This window comes from Syngnathus scovelli, chromosome 19 (assembly GCF_024217435.2).
Source record: "Syngnathus scovelli strain Florida chromosome 19, RoL_Ssco_1.2, whole genome shotgun sequence".
Classification (NCBI taxonomy): Eukaryota; Metazoa; Chordata; class Actinopteri; order Syngnathiformes; family Syngnathidae; genus Syngnathus; species Syngnathus scovelli.
In genome coordinates, this window is record NC_090865.1 from 763,840 (window position 1) to 778,707 (window position 14,868).

The 14,868-nt window shown below is 42.7% G+C and overlaps 1 protein-coding gene across 6 annotated transcripts in view; it reads left to right on the forward strand.

Moving 5' to 3' along the window:
* The window catches only part of rbms3 (RNA binding motif, single stranded interacting protein), a 152,989-nt gene that overhangs the window by 45,654 nt on the left and 92,467 nt on the right, over positions 1 to 14,868 (forward strand). For 5 of the 6 annotated variants that reach the window (XM_049751339.1, XM_049751340.2, XM_049751342.2 and 2 more), the window contains one exon: positions 6,947 to 7,104. In XM_049751339.1, the coding sequence (XP_049607296.1) occupies positions 6,947 to 7,104 (158 nt within the window). The remainder of the gene's footprint in view (positions 1 to 6,946; positions 7,105 to 14,868) is intronic. The other variant, XM_049751338.2, reaches the window with a different exon arrangement.

A 14,868-nucleotide genomic window follows, 5' to 3' on the forward strand; every position in this document is an offset into this window, starting at 1 on the left:
ATTATTTCAACTACATGCACAGTCCGATAAGAGCCAATACTGCCAATGCTTTTTTATCTCCAAATCTAAAATAGGAACCAACTAAACTGTGCCTCATTTTTTTGTTATTTAAAGATTTTTTTAATAGAACACTCATAAAATTGTGCAGACATACATAGGCACACGACGTAAAGTATCTTCACCGGAATATGACCCTACTTTGTATCAATTTGATTTATTTATCGTAATCTTCATTTCCCAATGGTCTTCATCAACAAGTTCTGAAATTCACGTCGTTCGTTAACAGAATAACCACAGAAAAAAGAAAAACAACATGAGGGATCGGTAACACCATGATGTTGTGGAATCTGAGATTTCAGAGTGGCTCATCTGTAGAGACCTTCATTTAGAGCATGCACTCCATAAAGTAAATTGTCTGTCCCCCCATTATCTCTCTCACTCCATCTATCTATCTATCTAGCTATCTATCTATCGTGCACTCTACTCACACGCTGGCTAGCACGCAAAATGAACCAGCTGGCTGTAATGATGACAAATCAACCCAAATATTTACCTCCGTAGAGTTTCAATTTGGCTCTGCCCGCAGCAGCTCATGCTGCATGCATGTTTTTTTTTTGTTTTTTTTAATTCCGTATGCCTGCCATTGCCTTTGTAGCCAAATTGTTATAATCACTCCCCACAAGTACACTTGAGCTTCTTTTATGTCACCTAAACACCGGCTGACCGGTTGTTAATGTCTGTCCATAACCCGTGTTTATGGCTATCAAAGGTCTGGTGTAAACAAGGTTGCTGGTGTGCTTATATGGGATTTTATTTGGAACCATCTCCGTTTGAGGTTCTGCTTCTTGCCGGATGTTCATCTGTTTTGAGAAACTACAGAGGGATCGCATGCATTAAAGATCTTCAAAGTGTATATTCCAGATGGAAGGAAATAAAAAAAAAAATTACATCTAAAATATGAACACGACATATTTGACCAATGTAGATTCATGATTCTATTTGTGTAGCATTAAAAGTAATCATTGAAATAATCAGATTCATGCAATTAGGCCAGAGCAGGAGAAACGTGACATCTATTAAAAAAAAAAAAAAAAAAATCAGAAAGTTAATTAAAATCGTACTATTTTTGGCCCATGTTTAACTTTCATGGAGGGAGTGATGTTTTTTCTAATGAATCGAATTCAAAAGAATAGTTATTAGTCACACAATAGGATTCGTTTTTCTCGTAGTGAAGTTGACAGTGCAACAGCACAAAAAGGATCAATAAATCATTTCATATTTAAAAACATTGTACAACGTATGCAGGTGTGCAGGAAAATGAATCAGCAGCCGCATAGCGAAAAAAAACCTCTGTACATGCAGCTGTGAACTTGAACAAAAGATGCGCCATTGCCATTGAACGTGACAAAGACGCTCTTATTATAGAAAGTGCACTGATTAACATTTGTGCTTCTTGACTTGGAGAACGGTGGTGCCCTGTGATTGGCCGACGATGACTTGAGGGTGTCTGCCGCCCATGACTTTGAGAATCAAGTCTTTCACTTGTTGTCCAACTGCAACGTTTTGAATGGATATGTTCCAGACTTCGTGGCCCCCATTTTTCGTTTTACCTCCAAAGGCTGTTCACACTCTGATTTGACGTTCGATAAAATGAATTGCATCCTATCTGTGTCCCCTTGGGAGAGAAATGGTTTCTATTACAACTCGGAGGCTTTGTATCCAGATACATGGGTCTCGACATGGAACATAACGTCTTGCTCTTATCTCCTACAAAGCTTGAGGAAGAGCAAAAGGAGAAAAACAACAACAAAAGTAGAACACACACACACACACACACACACACACAAGGGTGCACAAATGTGGGTTTTTGAATGTGTATCAGCACTTTTATAATTGGCCTCCTGAACTATTGTCCTCTGTTTTGTTGGTCTACCGGTGCCTCAAATCCATTTGTGGTGTTTTTGTTTTTTGCTAAAAGAAGACTATATATATTTTGAAATCCCTACCCACCTTTTTTTTTCCCGCTCATGTTGTTCATTTTTGTTTTTGTGTTTATTTGCACCTTCAGCTGCTTTTTTTCGTCGTCTGATCCTCATTTTTCCACGCTATGAGCTCGGCGTCTCTTCCTGATGGAGAACATTTGGTCATAGAAGCAGAAGCATAGTGTTCCCCGGTGACTCTGGAATGATTTACCGTCCGCGCCTAGAGCAACGGGCTTTACCTCAACAATCGCATAAAAACTGGAGACAAAGGGATAAGACAATAGCGCCAGTTTGCCTGTCTTTCAGCGCCCCTCCCTCATCTTCTGCTTTTTGAGATGCAGCTGGGATTCTCAAAACACGTGTTTAAGGGCTAAAGGTTTGCAAGCAGCTCTCCAGGATGGATGGGGGGGGATTTGTCTTCTGCCTGCGTTTCCAAGCTGCTGTGAATGCAGCCGAGCGAGCGAGCGCAGTGCGAGCTGTTAGTTCTGGCAGTTTGGAAGGGATGCCTCTGGGAATATGCTTGTCTTTTAAGAGTCTTTGCACAGACTTTGCCAGAATGAATTAATTTAGCATGAGCAAAGAGGCCATTTTTTTCACTTCCATTTAAGGTTCCCGCCTGTCATATTTTACGGCAGATTTCGCTCGTACGAAATGCGTGTAAACAAGCACGCACGCGTGTGCCGAAGAAATGCAGCCCAAAATGAGACATTATGCCTTTGCAGTAGACAGCAAATGTGTAATAATTGGTGCTTTGGATTAGAGGAGGAATGGAGTGGTCATTTTGGTGCTATTGACTGCGTAGCCCTGTCTGACCTGATGCTTGTGCTGTGCAAGGTCTCGCAGGCTTTCTATGGCCGCCTATAAATCACGGCCAATTACAAAGCTGATGCTCAGTCGACTCTCCCCGAGCTATAACTGTACAGGGAGGAAGGGAGAAATGCAAGCTACATCCCATCTTTTACACCAGCTACTGCAATCATACCTTTTGTCTATGTCCGTTTTGGGAATCTCCGCCGAATGCAAAATTAGCTGGAAAATAAATCAAGTCTAAATAATCATTTGTTTTCAACAATTATTTTCCATTTCCAATTTCGAGGACCACCGTTGGTTGACCATCCCTGGATTCCAATCCAGTTACATGTATTGAATAAATAAAAGTCTCACATGTTGAATTCATACAGCACGTTATAGTGGTCATTTCTGCAAGCGAGGTGATTGATTTTGGAGGCTAAAGTGGAGGGAGGGAGGGAGGGAGGGAGGGCCAGACAAAGGAATAAAAGAATAAGAGAGTTTGAGAGCGAGAGTGAGGAGTCGCAAGTGTGAGAGAATTGCCCGTTATGACACTTCAAAACTCTCCAGGAGGTAAATGAGAAAAAGCTCCATCCATTCTCTCTTGGCCCTACCCAGCTGTGACATGCCGCAAAGGAGGCTTACTGGGGATCCAATTTGCCGCACTGTATTTTAAAGCGACGCAATGCTTTACACGGCCCTAATTTAGTGAGCCAGCAATGCAGGAGAGCTTCAGACCTTGTGTCACATACTCAGAAATATTTATGAGTGCGTTAAGTGAGTATGATAAATCTAGTGTGCGCCATGTATTGGCTGAGTTGTATATTCACAGACACACTTGAGGAAGGAGTGTGCATTTTGAACCTTTTTTTTTTTTTGCCACTGAGTGAGTTACAAGCCTTGGACCAATTGTGTATGTTGTTTTATTTTCATGTATATGTTGTGTGTGTGGGGTGGGGGTGGGGGGGGGGGGGGGGGGGGGCTGCAGTAACACAAGGTCTGTTAAATGTTCAACCAAAGGCAAAGCCAATGGGAAAACAAATGCTCTTCTTTATGTATGCGTGTCCCTTGAGTTCATATTCCACCCAGATGCATTCCTAATCCCATAGGACTTGTTTTTTCCCTTTAACCTATGATAACCTTACTCGCATCCAACAATATAAGTAATGGGCTTGACTTGACCCTTACTGCCTCATTGTGTAAGAATCAGCTTCTGACCTTAAAAAAAAATGAAAGCAAATCGATAGGGCGGGGGACACATGAATTCCAAAGCCCAGGATGCAAGCCAAGACTGGAGCCTAGGGAGGAAGAGGAGGAGGAGGAAGAGGGCCTAGCGTAGTGGGCTTAAAACAAAGAAAGCGTGAGAACCAGGCAAAAGCTTTCAATTAACCTTCAGCACCAACGGCAACTTTGTGCGCAATCTGCTCTTTGTGTGCTATTATGTTTGTGTCACGCCGTATCACATTTTCAGGCTAATATAAGCTACAGTGGCCAATCTTTCCTCGGGTACGAGAACGCATAGGTACACTTTATGCATGCTAACGTGATTACATGCACCTTTAGGCTCCTTTTACACTGCCTGTAAAAGTCAGCACTGTTACGCCTTTTTTCTGGCTTGGCAGTCAGTCTGTTGAAATTCGCTGGGCAAAGCTAGGAGTAGTCTTGTGTTTGAGCTTTGATGTGTATATTGGGTGGAATCTGAGGAGAGAGAGCGCTGCGCTGTATTTATTTAGTTATACAAGTCATTTAAAATAATGGTGTAGTATGGCTCTGAAATTAAAAGTGATTGCAACCTGTTCAACACGTTGACTATTAGTGACTAAATGTTTAAAAGAAGACACTTGGGTCCAGTTGTTTGGAGTCGATAAGCGGAATCGAGTGAGCAGCAAAACCAGTGGCGGCTGGGCTGGTGGATTTTTTTGCCAGGGGGAAGGTGCTAGAAATAAATCGATCAATTCGTATACTGTATTTATCAGATTATAAGGTGCGCTGCAGTTTCAATTGACACATCGAGCTTGTATTTCATTCATTTTAATTTCATTAATTACATTTTTTTTATTTTGTCTAAATTTTATTTAATTTGATCTGAAAAAAATAATAGAGTGCCTTATAGTCTGAAACAAATGGGACAAAGTCAATTACAAAGCATAATAAGTCTGAAAGTCTGAAAAATATGGGACAAAGTAAATAAATACAAAAAATCTAAATCCAATGATTTATTTTCAGAGGTTAAAGCATTCAACTTCATCCCAAGACAAAATGTCTCTAAAGTTCCTTGTACCTTGTGTATTTCTCTCTTATTGCTTGACATTACATATTGGTCCCGTGTGTGTGTGTGTGTGTGTGTGTGTGTGTGTGTGTGTGTGTGTGTGTGTCTGTTTGTGCCCTGTGAGAAGCTGACTATTAGTTCCACTTAGCTCAGCATGGTAATTGGCCATCCATTGATGGACGTGGCTCCCTCTTCACGCTCAGTAGACCCCGGCCGGCCGGCCGGCCGGCCAGCCGATCGGCGGGCGCTTTGTCTGAGGACTTGGAGGCGACATGCTGGCATGGCGCACACTCTTTAAATAGCGCATCAAATCAGCCATGCTTCAGCGAACGCTGCTAACATGTGGGGAAGAATGGCGAGCTAATGGTGTGTGAGTTTATGTGTGTGTTAAACTGTGTGTGTGTTCGGAAGTCAGTGGGTTACTAAGCTTCTCTCTGGGGAGGGCAATGGGCTAACCTGGTTAACTAGAGGTGATATTTAGTCATGTGCACTCCCCTCCGTTTTCTCTCCCCTAGCCATCCATCATTCTAGAGTAGGGTTTGTTGCTTAGTATCTACTTCTTCATTTAATCACTCTTTTGATGGTTGGTGCCCACCAAGTCCCGATTCCCCTTAGGTGACAGTATGTGCAGTGTTCCTGCACAGATATGAATAGCAATGAGCTCGAAAATCGTACTCCTACAGGTTCGCTTGATATATTGAAGTTGGTCAGGCCACGTGCAATAATATAGTCAAATTCAATGTATATGGCAAAATAAATCCAAAACAAATATTCTACATCAGGAGGACACTTTTCTCCACAAAGAAGAACAGAAGCAGTCTCTTTCTTTTTACACAGGAGCTTCACACATTGATTCCGATTTTAGCGGTTCTCTCGAAACTTGCCATGTTTCATGCAATCTCAGCTCCTACAGCTGGCAAAGTGTCAGGGTAGAAACTTTTTCAAAACTGAAAGTAAAAATTGCACTCGCAGCAGTGAACTCAGGGTGACCCCAGTAACAGTCCGTTTAGTGGCAGTTTTCACATCGGTTGCTAGTTCGGGTAAGTGGGAGCGTCGACCGAGTGTGTCGACCGGAACGTCACTTGAGGCAAAACTGAGAGGAAGCGTGATCATAAATTCACAGAGGCAGATGTGTGGGCTTCCTCGAATACAGTTCATCCCTTTTCACGCATATATATACTACGTGTTGCGGTATTTTCAGAACAAACAATAAAATAGAAACTCGTAAGGAAACCAAAAAACAAGATGAATATGGCTCTATGGCATTCATCATGTCTTCTTTACAAACCATTTTTTCCCCCAACAAAGAGAAAATGCAGTTACTTTGCTGCCAGTTTGGACTGACACTCCAGCCTTGAGAAGGGGCTAAGGGAAAGGGCTAGGACACGAGGCGCTGCGGCAAAACACACTTGCCCTTTCTCAAGGCTGGAGTGACATCAAAAACTGTAAACAAGGTAAAGACCATTCCGCTTTTACTGGGAAAAAAAATCTATTTTTTTTGTGTGTATTCTTGGTATGGAGACAGGTCCTCAAGGGCAGACTCAACCAAAAGACATCATGCAAAAATAAGACTTTAGAGGAGAGAAGCAGATTTGATCAGTCATAGTGACCCTAAACACAAAAACGTTTGTCATTTTGAAGTTCAGCCTTGTGGAAGTTCTATGGCGCTTTGGTCGATTTATTTCCTTCCCCCCTCCCAAAAGCCACTACAGATGGGTACCAGTGATGGCAAGGCAAAAAGATAGAGAAAGTTAATCCAAGAGAATGTATACTTGGTAAATAAGTCAGGTTGTGATGAATTGATGGGAGCCTTTTCTTCTTTTTCTTTCTTTCTTTCTTTCTTCATGCACATGTATTGTGATTCCTATTTGTTGAGCATGTCTCTCTTGTTGCCTTGTGTTGCCAGCAGCCCTATGCTCCACCCCCTCATCCCATGGCTCCTCCCAGCCCCAGCACCAACAGCTGCAGCCAGGGAGCGACAGAGCAGCTGAGTAAGACCAACCTGTACATCCGAGGCCTGCCACCTGGGACCACCGACCAGGACCTCATCAAGCTCTGTCAACCGTAAGTACTGCATGGGAACACTTCCACTTCTATATAAAGATACCCGCAGATACTCGATGTACCCGTTTGTCTCGGTTATGTTTCTCGCCGCTGTGCTTTGCAGTGTACACTTTCAATTTAAACGGATGCAGTCGATAGAGCGCCTCTGTTTTTTAATTAAACACAGTATCGGAGCCATGAAATTAAATACAGCACGCTTGTACCATTTAATCAGGCAAAATACAATCATATTCATGCTCACCTTTGTTAGGGAATACATTGTGTTTATGATTGTGTTTGACATTTGCACCTATTTAGGACTGCACTGCGTAATACCGAGAGCTGATCAATTCAGCATATTTTATACAGCTCTTAAAATAACTCGCTCTGCCTGTGAGTGCAGCCCTCACCATGGCTAGAAAATGTGAGTGGTAATTATTAATGATTAAAGTTCACCTTGTCAGGTACGTTTGCTTAAGCAAAGACCATCAGCCTAGTTCAAGTCAAATTTATTGATATAGCCCTTAATCACAGAGCTGTCTCAAATATTAACTCGATACCAAGATGTATCTAATAAATGTCATCTACGACATGTGATCGCACGATCCCTTTTGTCTTTTCACCCCCTACAGTTGTCCCCACACTAGAAAGCCATTTCTGTTTCCATCACAAGATGTAATTAAGCTTTCAAAATGCCAATTTGATCCAACTAAAACGCAATTACCAACCAACACAGTTGCAAAAGGTCGCGCACAATACAGACTTCCGTACGAAAGGTCATGTTCGGTCCTGTGTGCACCCAATTACGCTGCCATCAAGTATTTGTGGTGAATTTTAGTGAGCGACAAAGGTACTCTTACGGTTGTGCGCCAAAAATGTTCTGGATTGAGACAGGCCTGCCCGCACAAAGCGCAATAAAGCCTAATAAATCCTAGATTGGAGCACCTCCCCTGAGGAATTGCAGACCAAGACCTCATCAAGCTCAAACACACAGTCAGACTGTTATTGGCACTCTATGAAATTCTCTCTTTTTCACACACACGCATAAATGTGAACACAAGTAGCTTTCTTCAGCTCCATTAGGCTTCTTCATATTTAAGAAAAAGAAGAGGGTCAAGATCATTAACGGAAGGCGAGGCCTGGCCATTGTGAAATCCAGGAGTCAAAATTACTTGTTGCATAATGCTTTCCGGAAAAAAAAAAAAAAAAAAAAATTCAGGAAGTTCAGGTGGTCAATGATTCACCCATTATTTTGAGATGAGCTCATGTTGTCCATGTTAGAAGTCAAGCAATATTTCATTAAAAGTCCTTTAGCCTGATTGCCCACCTCCGTATCAAAGTTCTGAACTCTGCGGGCCAATATGCGAAAAAAAAAAAAAAAATCCATCAGGACTGTCTTTAATTGATGGCAGTTTGCATTCCAATCTATCCTCCAAGTCTGACACGGAGGTGTCTTCCTGCCCTCCAATGGACCCCTCATCTTTTCCCCAGCCCATCATTTTCTGTCTGTGTGTGTTTTCTATCAAAGTGCCCCCGAGGTTGCCCGAGGTGTGCTGTGCCAGTAAAAATTCAATGCCGTTGAAACTAATTACCCATGCAGTGTCCCAGCGACAGGCGGATTGTAGCATTGGACTAAAGGTCAGAATCTGGGCTAAGGCCCACTCGTGCCCCCTCTAACAGCCTACATATCCAGACTGTCAGCTCTGCCATGTTAAACATTAATGCTGACTAAAAATGCCAATGAGCTTTTTGGATATTAAAATCTTTCCATTAAATGAGTTAGCTGTTTTTTTTTTTCTTATCAGCGTCATGGGGTTTGTCTGCCGTTTCAAAAATGTGCGCGTGTGTGTTTAAAGGAGAGCAAAGCCACATTTTCGAAGCAGCAAAGGAAAGACACTGCCGTGCTCGTTTGCTACTATCTCGATGGCAGTGATGCATTTTTGACAGTGGACCATGTTGTTGCTCTCGAAGGCTTTGTAAGGTGCCAAGAAAAACATTTAAACTGCGGTTGGACCCCCCTCCCACCACCCTTCTGTTACGAACTGTAATTTTTCACTGCCACAATCTTGGCACATTTTCATTAGCCTCCTAAAGTTCACATTTTCTTCTCGGAAGAAAAGACCTTTCAATTTCTAAACGATGTATTAAATCCAACACTCATAATTAAAGTACGTGTTGTTTACTCAGCGCAAGCACGGTATCATAATTTCATTTCACCCAAAGCCATCATGTTGAAAAAAAAAAGTCATTCCCACTCCACGCAAAATCAAAGTGTTAGATTGTGGACTGAAAAGTGAATGGTTACTACCAATTTCAACCTTGACCTGGGTCTGGGCTCTCCTGAGTGAGTGCGCTCTTATTGTAGGCATTATACGCTGAAATGGAGTGACACTTGCTTCAAACTGAAATGTTCATTCACTATCTCTTTGTTTGTTTAACTGTGGATATTCATTCAAAGGAAATAATCTGCATAAAGATATCTCCGCTATAAATGTCTTGAGCTGAGGGTAGCCGTGTTTGTAGAATGATTGAAATGTTTGGAATGACTCGATGGCGGTTGAACGAGTGATTAAATGGAATGGGTTGGTGCTTATTTTTTCTTTTATACACCTGGATGGATTTGAGATTCTTCACAGCCACCAGTCTGATATATTGGTGTCGAAACAAGCCGAAGGAATGGAAAGTGGTTTGTTGGGTGGACTGTACAGCCAACTAGCCAGAGGTCCACTCACTTGCCTTGTGGCTATGATTGAACGAGGAGCTACGGAACAAGCACTTCTGTGAGAAAAATGTCTTGGCCTCAGCCAGCCAGGTTGAGGCACAGGGCCAAACCAAAGCTCAACATTAGTCCCGTCCAAACCAATGTGTTTGGATGCCAAAGTGTACAACCCAAAACTCTGCGGGGTAAAGCAGACTTTACAAGCCATTAAATCCTCCAATCATCAAAGAGGCTTGTTTTTTTTGGGGGGGGGTTGTGGAATCTAAACATGCTTTTAATCAGATTGTTGGACAACATCTTGAAAGTTCAAAAGAGAAGGATTTGAGCTCGCTCTCTTCTGGATGAACACACCCGCCACATTTGACTTTGTCTTTCTGGGAACATGCTCATTACTTGTCATTTGGCTCCTCCCACCTATCCGTCTGCTTCCCCTCACCTAATTTCCCACTTTCAATCACCGGCAGCGGCGGATCCAAGTTGCTAGGTGAGCCAAAGCAAAGGCTAATCATCATCAATTGCCCAGATAACCTCTCCCGCGTGTGTTGGCCGAATGACGTTTGGACAACAAATGTCGGAGCTATGCTAAGTAGGAAAGGAAGGGGTGACCCTGGGACCACCTGTTTTGGGGGAGCCGCATACTCAACAGCGGCGTCACATTATTCCTAATGGCTCTCCAAGGTCCACTGTTGACACTTGCTGCTCGGTAATCAGAGATGCCTCATGTGGGTTGTGTTTAAAAACAAATCCACCACAGAGTGGGAGATGTGCGTGCATGCAAAAGGTGTTCTGGGCCTGACTCGGACACCAACACTGGACCACACACACACTCGCATTCCTAAAGTTGAATTATGACTTTGAAAGCGGTGTTGCAGTTTTTCTCACTGTATTTGTTTAGGTGCTATATGTTTGAGACAATTCACTTCATTTTAGTCCGAAAAATGCGGTAACTCGCTTTTTTTCCAAATTTGCTTGCTTGCAGAATGTAATGGCAGCTTTGAGATTAGAACGGAGCGCTTTGTAAAAATAACCAATTGAAGTGATATTTTGTGAGTTTATTGTTTTAGCAGCATGGTGGCGCTTGTGGTTAGGACATCTGTCTCACAATTGGGAGGAATCTTGGCTGCGGCCTGAAGACTTTTATGTTCTCCCCGTGCTTGGGTGGATTTTCTTCATACTCCGCTCCAAAATATGCATGATGGCTTCATGTAAGATTTGACCGTATATGAATTTAGCATACGTCTTACTCTATTAACTTTTGAGTTTTGTTTTTGAAGCGTTACTTTATATTTTTCTTGGTTACTTACCGTGATGTTTTATTATTCTTATTTTTTAAAATGTTGTGTAAACATACAATAAATAGCTAGAGGAATGTGCAGATTGCAACATGCTGAGCAGAAGCATCTGTTCTCCTTGGAAGCAAACCATTTTACGTGTTAATTTTTTTTTTTTTCCTTCCCCCTGACAACCTTCCTTTTTTTCATTTCACTCTCCCACACATAGCACTCTTTGTCACTTCCATCCTTGCCACCTTCTCTCTCCCCTTCCATCATCCATTTCCTCTTCTTTATGAAGTTTATCGCTCCATTTATCGCAAGCAACATTTTATTGGACAAACGCAGCCGAAACGCCGAGCCTTCTTTCCAACAGTCGATTGTGGCTAAGCGGAGCAATGGATTTAGCTTTGGGCTGATATTTGAAATGTATCTTCCATAACATTTTACTTTGGTAAGTTTTGATACAGAAGTAAGATTCAAGACCATGAGTTCTCTTCAACAGTAGTCACGTTTTTGTTTTTGTTTGAGATAACATAGTCACGTTGGCTGATTGTGTTGAGAAACACAAACATGATGGTATTAAGATCTCACGCTGCGTTATGTTTGAGGATGAATAACAGCTCCAAGGCCATGTGAAGTACTCAGTGGTGCACTCGTGACGTCAGCTCTGCTCTGCTGTGTGGTGGTGGAGTGAACAGCTGCTCTGCCTTCTGCCAGGTGTCCAACATCTCGCCTTATTTGTCTTTGTGCCATTGTGTCCAGCTGCCTCTCTTTTTGTACTTGAAACTTTACTTTCATCACTTCTCTTCTACTCTTCTTCTTGAAATGCTTAAGGCTATTTTATTATTGACAGGGTTTTTTTTCCCATGACTACAACAGCAGCTTTTATATCTAAATATATATGATATTGTTTTCAATACAGTCAGTTTTGATTACGAAATGTATGCAATTATGTATTGGAATTGTGTAGATGCACACAAAATTTTTGCTCATTAACAATATGGATTTGCTTAGATTGTGGTCGCTGGATAGCTTGAGGGACAGATAGCTTGATAAGGTCTGCCTTTTTTTTTTTTCTTTTTGTCCCTTTTGAGTATTGCGCTCCTTCTCGCTGTCCAAATTTGGACTTTTCTGCATGCAGCGATGACCTAGTAGCAAGTTGTAATTCTATCTAACCCTCCTCCTGCCCACGGAAAGCAAAAAGCCAGCCACTCTTTCTACCCTGACGCTGGAAATCGAGTAAGCCTGTACCATTTCTTCTCCATTCAGTAATTGCGTGTGGCATCCCAGCTGCCCTCAACACAACACAACACAACGCCAGACGGCTAAACTTAGGTTCTATTTTGAAATATTCAGACAGCTGTCGAACAAACATTATGTTTCCCACCCAGCAAATTGTGCCATCTTGGGGTTAATCCACGATTGCGTCGCACGGATCAGCGCGGGATTGCTCCCGGCCGGACACGAGGAGAAATGGCGAGGATAGCAAACAGGAAGGAGCGATGCTCGATTTTACAGAGATAATAAGAAAGAGACAGAGAGGAGTAGAAGCAGGAGATAGGAGAAGATGGATGAGGAGGGGGAGGGCTGAGGGCCAGCAGAGTCAGAGATAAGAGGCCGTGAGAGTGATTGAAATAGGATTAGCTCAGACAGGCCCTGCATCCCGGCCGGCCGGCTGGTCGGCAGGCCGGCCGGCCGGCCGCAGCATCACAGTGTTAAAGCTACGCTTCGCAGGGACTGTCTCTGTCACATCAAAGCTTCCCTCAGGCCTGCCCGCCTGCCATCCGGCGGGCCACCGAGTGGCCGGCAGGGTCATCGGCAGCCGCACACCACCGCATCCGTGCATATCACGCTCTTTCTTACCTGTATGTCTCCATTACCAGCCTCCAGGAGGCCGCTGCCTACTTCCACTTGCCTTTTCATCCCATAGCCGTCCGTGCTCGTCAGACCAAGTTGATGGGCCACCTCTTAAAATTCAGTGAGGCAAGGAGCAATGAGTTGGCATTTGAAATACTGTGTAATACTTTGGCCAAATGGATGACAAGCGCATCCTCGTGCTGAAACGTATACTTAGGCCCGGAATTATTCATACCCTGGCTAAACGTGGATTTAAAATGACATTTGTTGGACGGATATATTCAGATTTGAAATGACACAAAGAAGTGGCTATGCCGTGTTTATAAATATTAATGACAAATATTCTGCATTTTAAAAATCATTCCCGAAATGAAATATTATGCACTATTCTAGGCTGCTACTAACCTCGAACACAATCGAGGCAGTTTAATCAAGAAACATTTAGGTCAAGGGTGAGCTGGAATCTATCGGAGATGACCGCGGCAAAAAAGCACGTACGCTGAATTGCGCAAGTGTCTGGGAACATGTACCACCCTGTATTTCCTGTTGTGTTGCGATACTAAATACAGATGCCTATTACCAAGATGGCCTGTTTATCTACTGAAGAGTGACAATCCACTGATTGTGTGTGTGTGTGCATGTGTGTGTGTACTTATGCAGTATCTGAATTTGTAGGAAGTGGTAGTTTTCGCTCTCGGAGCTCATCAGTTCAGAGACACCACCCACCCCACCGCAGCATGCAGTAAATAGAGTCCCCGCCACTCGTTGAGAAATGGCACAATTATCCCCTACTGCTGAAATATGGGCCGGGATGCACCGCTGCTCTTTCCACACAGAATGTGTGTGTGTGTGTGTGTGCGTGTATTCATCGCATTATGGGGACATATTGTAGATGTGTTTCCAAAGTCACATTACGGTGACCAAAAATGGAACTATTTTGAGTATGCCTGTCAAGGTTGGGCTACGCCTGCATGGAAACAATTTTGTGGTTGATTACCAGTGTTGAGCTTATTTGGAATATGCTCTATTAATTGACGGTACACTTTGTATGCTAGCTAAGGTTACAAAAACAAATTGGCAACAGTGATCGGAAATCTAAAAACCTGTTGTTATATTATTGAACTCTGTCTCAAGCAGGATAGGAACTTTCTAAGGTCAAGCAATCTAGGATGCAAGACTTGCTCATGGTTCTCCTCCATTTTATGATTCAAACAAATCCAAGGATGAACCAAGTTCAATTGATAGACAAAATGAGAATGTCCAGATCAAAACAAGAAGATGAAAACTCGGTCAGATTGGTTCACAGAAAATCCAACAATCCCATTGCTGAATAGAGCAAGAAAAGTCATTTTGCCCAAGCAACATTGATATCCCTGCGCATCAACATAAATATAAATACCTTGGCAAGAGTTGGCAAGTTCACTTTCTTTGGACCTGCAATAAACAACTCCAACAGCCTAGAAGAAATAAATGTGTGTATTGGCAAAGACTCAGCAAGTTTTGCACATGAAGCAAGCGCATCGGGAATGATGACTTTGTTCCAGCTCAAAGTCAGAGTTTACCTTGCTACAAAGTTGGGATGGCCAACCTACCTGGCAGAGGGATAAATTCTTGCAATCTGTTGTTCCCAAACATGATCCGTCTGCTTTCACAATCATGTGAGCACAAGGTCAAATCTTGCATATTAAAAAGCATCCTGGCGTTCTGCCCTTGCAGCTGCAGGACTCCAAGGAGTCGTATTGTTTCTCTCTGGAAGTCAAAATGTGAAATGTCACGTTGACACAAACACGTTTTTTTTTTTTTTTTTTTTCCGAACCTCTACCGGGTCCAGAATTCAAAGCAATATTTGGATCAGAATGCCTTGTCCTAATATAAGCACTTAACTTGTACATGACCTGTACGGTATTAGACCTTTTGAAAAGTGTTCAGTGACTC